Source organism: Puma concolor, chromosome B3, assembly GCF_028749965.1.
Source record: "Puma concolor isolate L17-30 chromosome B3, mPumCon1.1.hap2, whole genome shotgun sequence".
Lineage (NCBI taxonomy): Eukaryota > Metazoa > Chordata > Mammalia > Carnivora > Felidae > Puma > Puma concolor.
The window spans coordinates 45,603,271-45,615,922 of NC_141672.1; the positions used below are offsets into that span (position 1 = coordinate 45,603,271).

The 12,652-nt window shown below is 34.3% G+C and overlaps 1 protein-coding gene across 9 annotated transcripts in view; it reads right to left on the minus strand.

Annotated features, from left to right (window-relative positions):
- KTN1 (kinectin 1) overlaps positions 1-12,652 on the minus strand; it is a 109,556-nt gene that overhangs the window by 13,358 nt on the left and 83,546 nt on the right. For 5 of the 9 annotated variants that reach the window (XM_086709681.1, XM_086709685.1, XM_086709682.1 and 2 more), the window contains 6 exons: positions 10,946-11,036; positions 8,864-8,950; positions 5,562-5,651; positions 1,163-1,243; positions 284-373; positions 63-155 (listed from right to left, as the gene is read on the minus strand). In XM_086709681.1, the coding sequence (XP_086565807.1) occupies positions 63-155; positions 284-373; positions 1,163-1,243; positions 5,562-5,651; positions 8,864-8,950; positions 10,946-11,036 (532 nt within the window). The remainder of the gene's footprint in view (positions 1-62; positions 156-283; positions 374-1,162; positions 1,244-5,561; positions 5,652-8,863; positions 8,951-10,945; positions 11,037-12,652) is intronic. The other 4 variants (XM_086709689.1, XM_086709687.1, XM_086709688.1 and 1 more) reach the window with 1 other exon arrangement.

Genomic DNA, 12,652 nt, shown 5'->3' on the forward strand with positions numbered 1-12,652 from the left:
GCTACTGATCCAGGGCCCACATTCTTCAGAACTACTGCACTATGCTTTTCTTTTGTAAATACCTGTTTAATAGTCTTCTGTGATTCATCGACCTTAACTTTCCATTTGTTTTCTTCTTGCTCCACACTTCTCTGTAGCTTCTGTAAAATTCCTTCCTATGGGCAAAAGAATGGTTGTTTTGAAAAATTCATGTTCTAATGACAAGATCAGTATTTAAGACTCTAAGGAATAAGTTAATAATTTAAAAATAAAACTAAAATGTAGACTAAAAATCATTTCCTACTGTTTCTGCAAGGACGGATTTATATTTTTCACACTCGAGCTGTAACAATGTGTGCATTTCATCAGCTTCTTTCAACTTGTGCTCTAGAACCTACAGAGAACAAAATAAAGAAAAGTTCTCTAGTTTTACCAGGAAACTGTGTACTTCAAATTTGTTGCAGTATTTAATGGTATATTTTGACAAATGATTTCTGACTGCTTTGTAGTGAAACAATACATTTCAACCTTCTTAAGTAAAAATAAAGTTCAATGACCTTTTTGGTCACTCAGTCTTCGCTAATAAAACTCCCTGAGTCTGATTATTATAAAGTATATTACACAATTTTATAATAAATAGGCTTATCGCTCTTTAGCAGGATGGTAAAATCAAAGCAGACCCACAAGTGAAGTCAAGTCACAATACCTATGCTACACACACATGGAAAAGAGGATTTTATTCATGCCACTTGAGATACAAAATATCTTCCAAACATTAGCAAAGATAAAGACAAATCTAGATTCTGAACACTCTTAATGATGTATTTGGGGATACTTTAGCAAACCAGTCAGTTTCTACCTACCTACCTCAACTGATCTTTACTTTTTAAACAGACTAAAAACAGAGTAAGAGATAGTTAAATATACAGTTTTAGAAGTGATTACAATACAGAGTTAAAAAAACAGCAAACATTAGCTTTGTATATGTACCAAATGCAATGAAGACTTGTGGCATTTCTACCAAAATTTATACAAAATGAAATCACTTTCTTACACTTTCTCAAAAGGTCATTATTCTACTCATAATATATACTTTATTGTTCCACGCTCATAAAGGTAAATTCGGATTTACTTCATTTTTCCATGTCGGTTAAAACAGAGATACTTCATTTCTTGAACTAACCTTAACCTCCTCTGAACTTGAAGTTTCAGCCACACATTCTTTTGCCTTCTTTTCAAATCCATGCAGCCATTCACGATAATTCTGTAAAAAAGAAAAGTCAAAATAAGCAATTTCCAAAAATACCTAAACGAAATAGGGACAAAATTTTAAATAACCAAAATAGAGGACAATGAAAGAAACCCCCTCTCTGGAAATTTCGAAGAAAAATAAACTGCTGTGTAAATTGTACCTAATCCAGATTTGAAAATAAACACTAAAAATATACCTAGGTACTACCATCAAAATCAAATCTTATTTACTTTGACCAAGGTTATCGGCAACTGAATTCAGGACTTAGATAGAGATCTAGGCTCACTTAATTCCAGCCTCTACCACTTAAATAGTGCCAGAACAAACAGATTCAATCTTTAAAACAGAGAAAGAATTTTCAAAACTTTTTTCAGATAAAGCAGTTCTCAAAAACTAAGTATTCCGAGTTCTCAAACTGAAAGTTCAACGGAAAATACTCAATTCAGAGGATTTCAAACTCCATGAAGATGCTCCAGAGATTCTGAACATACCTCAAATATGTATTATGAAGTGTTTTTAAAATCATAGTGAGAAGTGATAAGAATACACATTTACTTGTTTAAAAATAACAAAAACTCTATTTGTGCTAATAGGTTAAATGGATGCAAACCCAGGCATATATTTTGGCTTTAGTAATTATTCTAAATTTTAGAACAAATTGTGTTACACTTTTAATGCTTCTTATCCAAATTTTAAACTCTGGTAAAGAGTATTTATTAACAAATACCTAAAAAGAAGAAGAAGAGGAAATTTGATTTAAAGTTCTTGGTTCAATTTACTCCAAGAAAAAAGAACACACATGAAATTTCTATTAACTACTCTAATATCAAGCATTACTTATGTGCTGAATCAGGATTCTCTGTACTCTATCAAATAAGAATTAAAAAAAAACAATAAAACCGGATGCTGAGATCACCCCCACAATACAATACCCCACAGTATAAATTAGTCAAGAGTCTCTATTAAAAAAAAAGAAAAACACTCTCATGTTATAAATTTGATCCAAGAATAAATGTACTATTAAAATCTTACTTAGCTTCAAATACCAGGATTCAATAAAAGTCAGCTGAAAAGCTAATTTAGTTGCTTAATGTTTGTAAACATTCCTCTAGGTTATATAGTTTAGATCTCTCCTATAAGGATTTGCTTAGCACAAAAGCAAAAGAAAACAGTAAAAGGATTATACTTCAGGTATACAAGTCCTTTTATACCTGACTATATTGGCTTAAGATTAAATTTAAAGCTGCTTTATTATCTTAAGTTAAATAAACTATCCTATCCTTCATACCTTTAAAAACCTAAAACACTACACTCTAAGAGGTATAGTTAATATATTCCTCAAATATAGACTACATGCAGAAATATTCAACTTTTAACAAGTGGATGAACAAAAGCCAAATATCATCATCCAAGTCTAACGGCGATTTATAAACATTTATAGTGTCAAAAACATTTGGCTATTGAGGGTGGATAATACCGTTGGTAAGAATAAATCTGTTACATAAAGAAGGATTTTTAATGCTGGTGATCTTACACAACCTTTCAAGAATAGATATTACAAGGGGTGCCTGGGTGGCTCAGTCGGTTAAGTGTCTGACTTTGGTTTAGGTCATCATCTCGCAGTTTGTGGTATCAAGCCCCGCGTCGGGCTCTGTGCTGACAACTCAGAGCCTGGAGCCTGCTTCAGATTCTATGTCTCTCTCTCTCTCTCTCTCTCTCTCTCTCTCTCTCTCTGCCCCTTCCCTGCTCACACTCTGTCTCTTTCTCTACCTCTCAAAAATAAACATTAAAAAAATTTAAATTAAAAAAATAGATATTATAAATCATTAACTCTCTTGGCTCATAAAAATACTGTCAAAGAAATCAATCCCCAAATGTTATTTCCATTAAGTAATAAAATTAAAGTGGGAATAAAGAATTAAAAACACATTATGGCCACAAAAGAAAAAATATAAAATAGATGAATAACAACCCCTTCTTCTAGGTTCAAAGTTAAGACCAGCACTAGAACTGACAATGTGTCCATTTGCCTATCCAGTGCAAGTTATCTCCTCAGTTAAACCCACAGTGGTAGAGATCTACTAAACTGATCAAACCTGAATGTATCCTCAACAGTTACAAAGGAAACAAAAGAATTGTTGCTTCTCGTACAAGTTCAACTTAGACTGTATGTAGATATAATCTGAGAACAAGAGCTAAACTCAACCTACACATAGAACAGGCCGTTAAGTTTATTTATACCACACTTAGTGCCCACAGAAAGAGCCAAGAGTTCCTTGGAGAAACAGTTGATTCCAAGTTTGAGGTAGAAAATGTTGACATAGCACTGCTATGTCAAAAGGATTGGATAGCCAGCCTAAATAAGTTCCAAAGGGCCAAAGAAAGACAAGCAGACATTTATAGACCTCATGACAGAAGTGCACAACACTGCCCATGAAATATTGCCCTACTCCATCCTACGTCCAAAGTATTGAATCTGAATCTAATCAGGCCTCTATGGACCAGCAATTTATGAGATATACAAAGGACAGAGAACACACTGACACTACAAGGGTGGAGTCAGCTAAATCCAGACTAGGAAACTTCATATGAAACCATTAGGTTTAAAAAAAGACAGAGAGAGGGGCGCCTGGGTGGCGCAGTCGGTTAAGCGTCCGGCTTCAGCCAGGTCACGATCTCGCGGTCCGTGAGTTCGAGCCCCGCGTCAGGCTCTGGGATGATGGCTCAGAGCCTGGAGCCTGTTTCCGATTCTATGTCTCCCTCTCTCTGCCCCTCCCCTGTTCATGCTCTGTCTCTCTCTGTCCCAAAAATAAATAAACGTTGAAAAAAAAAAAAAAAAAAAAAGAGAGAAGGGGTGTTGCTGACATTTAGGAGGGGATCCATGGAATTAAAAAAAAAAAAAAAAAATCTAAGAGACATCTTAAACCAATTACATATTGACCTTACTTAAGATCCTGATTAAAACAAACTAAAGTAAGTGGTGGGGCGCCTGGGTGGCTCAGATGGTTTAGTGTCCCACTTCAGCTCAGGTCATGATCTCATGGTTCGTGAGTTTAAGCCCTGCGGTGGGCTCTGTGCTGACAGCTCAGAGTCTGAAGCCTGCTTCGGTTCTGTGTCTCCCTCTCTCTCTGTCCCTCCTCAGCTCATGCTTGGTCTGTCTCTCTCTCTCAACAATAAATAAACATTAAAAAAAAAAAAAAAAAAACTAAAGTAAGTGGTTATTTCATTAAAATTAAAAATTTATATAACAAATGGAGAAATGTATTGACAAAATGTATGAAATTAAAGATTTTTTTCATGTAATTTTTTTAAAGGAATCCTTATCTTTTAGAAATACATACTAAAATAGCTATTGATGAAATGCTCTGATGTTTGATTTCTTTCAAAATAATCTAGAAAGTACAGGAAAGGAGGTAAAACAAGACTGTGTATTGATGTATGGAAGGGGGTACATCAGGCTCATTATGCTATTCTCCTTTTGAGTGTGTATACAATTTTCCATTAAAATTTTTTAAAAAAGACCTACAACACCATTTTACAAAAATACGTGCACACTCACTTTCTCTGCCTCAAATATTCACTGTAATAATTCTGTGAATCAAAGCAACTTTTCTCATTTAACCTCAAGTAAAGCAAGCTGTTCTGTACTACCTTCAAGCCTTTTGCTTAAAGAAGTTAACAGATGTTGAGTTTTGAAAAGAAAAAAAAGCCTCAAAGTATTAAACACATTTAATTAGAAAATAAAGTGCTCCTAAAACTAAGAAGCAATCATTTAAAATTAAGCTCTATTTTGAAAAAAGCCATTAAAAACATTACTGATGGGGCGCCTGGGTGGCGCAGTCGGTTAAGCGTCCGACTTCAGCCAGGTCACGATCTCGCGGTCCGTGAGTTCGAGCCCCGCGTCAGGCTCTGGGCTGATGGCTCAGAGCCTGGAGCCTGCTTCCGATTCTGTCTCCCTCTCTCTCTGCCCCTCCCCCGTTCATGCTCTGTCTCTCTCTGTCCCAAAAATAAATAAACGTTGAAAAAAAAAAAAATTAAAAACATTACTGATTTAGTAAACATTAAGAAATTTTTCTTTCCCAAATATGCTTATGATCCTCTAAATAATACATTACGTAAATTTTGTAGCATACAACAAAAGTATCAGTTGTATAAAGAGAAATGAGTTTTGAACGAAGTTATTTATCTTACCTACTCAAAAGCACCCTAAGTTAAAAATGGAAAAGATTAAGGAATAGATGTACTTGTGAACCAAGTGCAGAATGCTCATTACAACTTCCTTGAATAATGATAAAGATGACATGTGCAAAGAAATAAAAATCAATCTTACCAAATTAGGAGGAACAGACACCTTTGGAAATAATTTTTTGAGAACTTCTTTAGCTTCTAATTCAACAGCTTCCACATGTTGTTGTCTTTCCTAAAGCAGAAGATGAACCAAATCAAACTTACAAGATTATAGAATTAAAAAAAAAAAAAAAGTTACAGTCTTTTAAGTTCTAAGGGAGAAAAAAGTCACAGTATTTTAAAAATTCATCCTAATACTGGTAAAAGTTAAAATTTCTCTTTTTAAAATATTAAAATGCTTCTGTAAGAAAAAATCTGCAAAATCTCTAAAGCATCCTAAATAACCATGTCTTATATTAATCAAGCCAAGGCAATATCTGATAATTCCCTTGCCATTAGAAATCAAGTGATTTGCCCCTCAATTCAAAAAATAGAAACAAAAATAAGAAAAAAATACACTTCCTATAGCTAAAACTTTAAACTACATGTTATAACAAAAAAAAAAAAAAACACTTCCTATAGCTAAAATTTAAACTATATGCAAAAAATATGCATCTGAGCAACACTGAGGCTTATGGTCTAGCAAATCTCTCTACAAAAAAAAATGCACTACTGATGGACTATAATGATGGGATTAAAATGGCAAATCTCACATTTCCAGCTTCAAGGTCAAGTGAAGTTACTTATGCTAAACAAAGAAAAAAAAGGCTGTCAAAATTTGATGGGTGGTACATATGGGAAAAAGAGGAAAGAGGAAAAACTCATGGCAATTAATTCACTAATACCAAGCATCAAGAAAACTAATTCTGACACTTGTAGGGACTCTGTCAGCTGTAAATTTAAAGGTATTACAAATGCATGTCTAAATTTGGTGATTTTAAAACCAAGTACAATGGGTATCAATTATTAACTCAAAACCATGGTTTGTCAAAATTAGGGTAACAACTTGATCACAAGCAAAATAAAACTCTAATAATCAAACTACCTCTACCAGATTTTTAAAAAAATGACATCTATAAAAATGCACACCTAAACCAAGCCAAGAAAAAACATTTATGAAGCTGAGGTGACAAGAAGGCAAGCAAGCTAACAACATCTCAACCCTATCTTTCCAACATCATCTAAATGCGACCTTTAAAATCCAGTACTGATTTAAGAGGCATACGCACCAATTTAGAAAATCTAACATGAAAATCTAAAATTACACAATAAAAACTAGAGATTAATCATATTCTCTGCAGACACAAAAAAAACTTTACTCAAGATTAGTGGCAGGGCTTTACTAGATGTTTTAATGGAGTATTTTCAATGATTCGATAAAGTTCACTATTTTTCAGAAATACACCCATCTAACTGCATAAGATACATTCATTCAAAGAAAATTAACCGCTGATTCAAAATTAATTCACAATTAAGAGGTCATTTTTATCATCTGACCACAGAAGTGGTAGAACGATCACCGAAGAAAAATAGGAAAGAGGCACTTTTTAGAAAGCTTTCCAAAGTAAAAAGAATCTAAGTAAAACAAGTGTCAAACTTATAACAAGAGGCAAAAAAAATGAGAAGTTACTTTTGATTTGTACTAATTTTGCTAAAAAGTTTTCATTTGATACAGTAGTTTGGTTGTGGATAGCAATCTGCATTCTACTTTAATGCCTAGAAAAGATCTTATGTTGAAAATTGCTATCTTTATCTAAATGTAATATATACGAAGTATCTTTCATGTGAACTTATCATTGATAGTAGCTCAAGAATACTTACTAATTTAAAGATAAACCTGAAAAAGTAGTATACCATCCTCTCCTACATTTTAGGTAAGATTATTACTTATTTGTATCATCTAAAACACTAAAGGAATTCTTGTACATACTTCTTTCTCCTCCAACCTAACTTGTGGTTCTGAGTCAATCAACATCACTTTACACCTAGGCTACCTGAAAAACAGTCTAAATTCCATTAAAATAGAGGAAGACTGCAATTTCTATTCTCTGTAGAACACTGGCTATGTAAGAAAACATCATGCACTTGGTGATAAGTTTGAAACAAGGGTAAAGTTTTATACTCCTCACCAATCACAGGATGAAACATGGATAAATTCTAGTTCTCTTTTGTAAACAATATACAAGAATGCCTATGACAGTGGCCCATAATTTCTTGAGGAATGGCATAATAAGTAATTAGCACTTCCCAGAAACCCAGTCTCATTAACAAAATAGAAGCTAAAAGGCAGGTGTTAACAGTGAAAAAGAAAGTAAAGAGAAACTACCCCCCCCCCCCCGCCCCCACTGCTAATGGAACTGACTGCAACTACGCTCCAAAAAAAAAAAAAAAAGTCCTACCTGGCCTAGATTTCTCTAGTCCCAGTGTCTGCCAGCTATCTCAAATTTAGGTTTTAGTGAAAATTAAGCCCAGGTGAGTAGGTATAGAAATACAAATCTATTACACTACAGGAAAAATAAAAGATTCCCTCAGTCCACAAAATACTTCCAGAATGATGAGCTGAATCACATAATTAACTTTATTAGCCCATGTACAAAATTCAATACTCCTGTTCCACATTTATTCTTGGTAGGAACTTTCAAATGCCTGACTAAACTGGCACATTTGTCTCAATCATTAAAAACAACTCTTCTCCATTACATTTCATTAGAATCTTCCAAACCATCCAACAACTTAAACTCAGGAAGAATATCCTTTACCATTGTGAAGACAGAGGGAGCTGTATGTTTCAGGAGTACTTTACATACTCCAGTCAGGAGAATAATCCCTTCTATTAATATTCCACACTATACATAACACATGCCTCATTACTGTCCAGCCACTTCAAAACCTTAAGTTTAATTTTAATTTCATCTCCTCTAAGGAACAACCCAGCCAGAATTGATCGCTTCCCTGTACTTAACACTTTGATCATTTTCTACCCTGTGTGAGTCCTCTTGGTGTGCCCCAAAGAACCCAGCAGATTTCATGTACATCTATGTATTCAAATGTGTTTAATTCAGTTAGATTTTGAGGGGGTCAGGGTTTTTCCCGAGGCTCTTAACCATCCCCCGAGGCATACAGTGACAAGGGCTTACATGGGTAGCATAGGTCTCCTGAGACTCTACAGCTTAAAGCAGTAATCACCAAAGCTCAAACAATCAGGTAATCACAACAAACCACATGCCCAAAATTAAAGCTTTGAAGAGTAGATGAAAAAAAGCAGAGATGACAGAGATGATAATGTGGATGATAAGGAGATTTTATATTTAAATTGCAGTAAAATTAAATGCTTTAGTCTGATTTTAAGACAAGCTGCAGATTTTCTCTGTTCGGTGGATTGTTTCTAGGAGTTAGCATTACAACCTTGGAAGTCTTGTTCACTTTGTCCTGCAGCATTTTTTCAGTTGATGCCAATGCTTCCATTGCTTCCCAGTTTTTCTCCCGAAGGTCCTAATCATTTTTAGAAAGAATGATTTCAGTTTATCCATTATTGAAAGATTTTTGCTTTTTACTTCATCAGTATTTTGCACTGCATTTAAATGCTGGTTACTGCAAAATTATTTCAATGGGAAATATGTATATTAGCAAAAAAATAAAAAGCAATGTTTAGAAGTCTGAATGAGAAAATAAAGATGCCCACTTCCCATGTTTTAGTATACACACCAAATATGCCAGCTGTAGAGTAATTACTATGCATGTGTGACAAAGAAGAAAGCATTCAAAAGTAAACACACAAACCAAGATAAAAATGATTTCAGGTACATCAAATATTAGGGGATTAAGGACAGAAAATACACAAGTATTGCAAAAAGCTTTACATTGTGGCTTTTAAACGAGGCCCATTATCACTCGGACTTTCCACTGTGGCATAACTTTCCCCTCTAAATAGGTTTTATCAAATTAACGCATGTTGAGTCTACCTAAGAATAACATAGTCACTGCACTTGCACACGTGTATGCCACAAAGCAACCTGACATGAGTGTATGAGCTACCTGATCGAGGCTGAAAATGGGGAGGCTAGAAAGCTATAAAACCACATTCTCTTGGAAGAGAAACAGAAGTCATTGGAAACTGAGCTCTGAAAGATCTATTTTAACAGCATTTCATTAGCAAATAGAAGTACGTACAATCTGCTATATTTCAGTCTTTCTTCAGATTGAGAAATCTAAACATTAAAAACAAAAAGCCAATAATCACCATTTACTGAATGCTTACTTATGTGCCCAACACTGAACTTGGTGCTTCATGTAAATTCTCATTAATCCTCATAACATTTTATAGATGGGGAAACCACAGCTGGGGTCATTTCAGAAATTTGGCCAAGTGCACACAGCCAGTGAAGTGGCTGAGCGGGAATGGACTGACGCCGCAATCTGCTGGCCTCCAGTGTCCGGGCACTTCTCACACACTTCCATGCCTGCAGCGATGCTGCTGCGTTACACTGGTATTACTACGTCCTCCCTGCCTCAGAATCCGGACGATAAAACACAGTTAAGATGTTAACAATATATTGGCAAATTCAAATATATTGGTTTTGTGGCCAAGCAATGCTGTTAGTAATGTTACACAGACACACAAAGGGCAATTCACATACCTAATTTTGACAAACTCTGGGGTGCAAGTACATGTCAACTAATGTTAAATTAACAAATTAATGCAGACTTTGAAAAATTAAACTTCCATTGGAAAACACATATCAATTTCCCATCAATATCCCCTTAGAGATTTCAGGAACATTTTTAACCTTGCTCAAGTCTTAGCAAGCATACTTTTGTGTGCAAAAATTCCTTCTCTAGCAAGAAATGGTTGGATTTACAGGTATCACCTTCTGGTCAGAATTTTTTAAGAATCACCTAAATCACTGTCTATTCAGTAAAAGTATTAAGATTTGTATTTCTTAGGGCACTATCCTCTTCCACTATACTGTAAATGTATTCAGGTTCTGAGGCCTCTAACGTGCTTCGTTACCAAAATTTGAACCACCTCTCAGTTAAAAAAAGGGAGGTTCCAGAAGTCTCCGAAAGACATAATTACTGAAAATATTGAGTTTCAATACTGGCTTACTTTCAGTTTACAAAAAGGCTAGCCTAGTCAAATTTTAAAAAAATACAATGGATTTTAAAATATTGAGACGAAAGAATTTTTTCAAATAAAAGTTCAACCAAAAGTCAATTGCATTTTAATAAAAAAATTAAAATCTGAAGCTGTAATATAGTTTCAATACTTAAAATTATAATCAGAAATATACAAATTAGTCATTTCATTTATTTATTAAAATATGCTCTCTAATAAAATGATTAATAATCCTCCCAAATAAGGTACACACAAAACAGCACAAAGATTAAGAAAAAATCTACATTAAAAGTAAATTAAAAAAATTCTGAATCATGGTATTTCAGTGAAATAATAAAAAGGAAAGTTTTATTCTGACAAGATTTGCTTACATTGTTTTTCTTCCTCTGGTGTTCAACAGCCTCCTTCAAAGAATCTAACTCATTCTGAAGACCAGTTATTTCTTGCTCTCTTTCTGAAATTCTAAACCAAAACATGAATACACATAGCAACATTTTAGGCAGTGAACATGGTATTTACTACTACAAAATAAAAACAGCAAGCAGACAATGCTTTGCAGAATGTATTAACAGGTAAACTCTTTTAAACTTAACTATTAATTGTCACCATGGAAAACTTATTCCTGATGCATTCTTATTTTCAAAAATGACTTTTACAATATGACATGCTGATATTTGTGCTAAAGAGAAATCATCCCCTGAAGAAATAGTTTATGAATATATGAACTGCTGCAGTTAAAGTTGTTTCTATTTTTATCTATGGCAGAGAAATGGCTATTTTCAGAAGAGTGAAAACTGATGTACAAGCATTCCCTTAAATATTTTTTCCAAAAGGTAATGAAATCAGTTATGACTTTCTTTAAATGACTAACCCACAACAAAAGTGTGATATTAATGTAAGGTAAGTGTCATCATTTTCATAACATTATCAGGATTCAGGTTTTTCTAGTTCTAATGCATTAGTTAATTCCCAGAAATGCAGAAAGCAATGGCAAAGATTCCCAATTCAATTCTGTTACAGTTGAGAGCAGCTTGGATATAAAGTCAAATTACAAATAGCTCTTCCTTAAGAATAAGGCTCTATACAAGGGGTTGGCAAATTAGGGCTCTGGGCCCAAACCACAGACCTTCTTTGGCCCTCTAACCAAGAGCTGATTTTACGTTTTTAAAGAATAAAAAAAAAAAAAAAAAAAAAAAAAATACAAAGCAGAACTCTGTGGCCCACAAAGACTAAAATATTCACTACACGCCATTTACAGCAAAAGTTTGCTGACTTTGCTATAAATAGTCAAACTCCAGACTTAATTCACCAGTAAATAATTCTAAACCAGTAAGCCAACAACCCTGTAAATGATTCAAGATGGAACAACACTTAATGTGGTCAACATCTAGCATGTTCAAACATACCAAGTTAGCCAAAATAACCTTAAATGTACCCTCTGAGAGAAAAATACCAGCCAACAATGAAAGAGAAGTGCTTCAGCATAAAAAGTCCCCTTAAAAGATAGCAACCATAAAGATGATGAAATTTTTTTTTTAAATGCAGAAGCAGTGGGGTGCCTGGGTGATTCAGTTGGTTAAGGGTCCAACTTCTGCTCAGATCATGACCTCACAGTTTGTGAGTTCAAGCCCCACACTGGGCTCTCTGCTGTCAGCATGAAGCTCACTTCGGATCCTCTGTCCCCCGCCCCCCCCCCCTCAAAAATAAACATTTAAAAAAATTTTTTAAATAAAATGCGGAAGCAGAAACAAATTTGCATCATCCAATTCCACAATATCAGAAGATAACTGAGATAATGTAAGGTAAATAAGTAAAGCCTTGAAAATACAATTTAACTTTATTCAGATGTTTTCTGAATGCCTAAAAACCTCAAAATCTCCCTCAACTAAACTCTAAACACCATAAAAAGGTACATCAGTTCAGCTAAGGGCACAGCTAAACTCTAGTGACCTGCAGGTGCAAGAAATCTAAATAGAATTAGAAAAATTAGGTGCCATTTATAGTTAAATTGCTTATCTGAGAACTGTTTAGCACATAAAAACAATTACCACTTCCCCAACTGTGAATCAAAATTATTA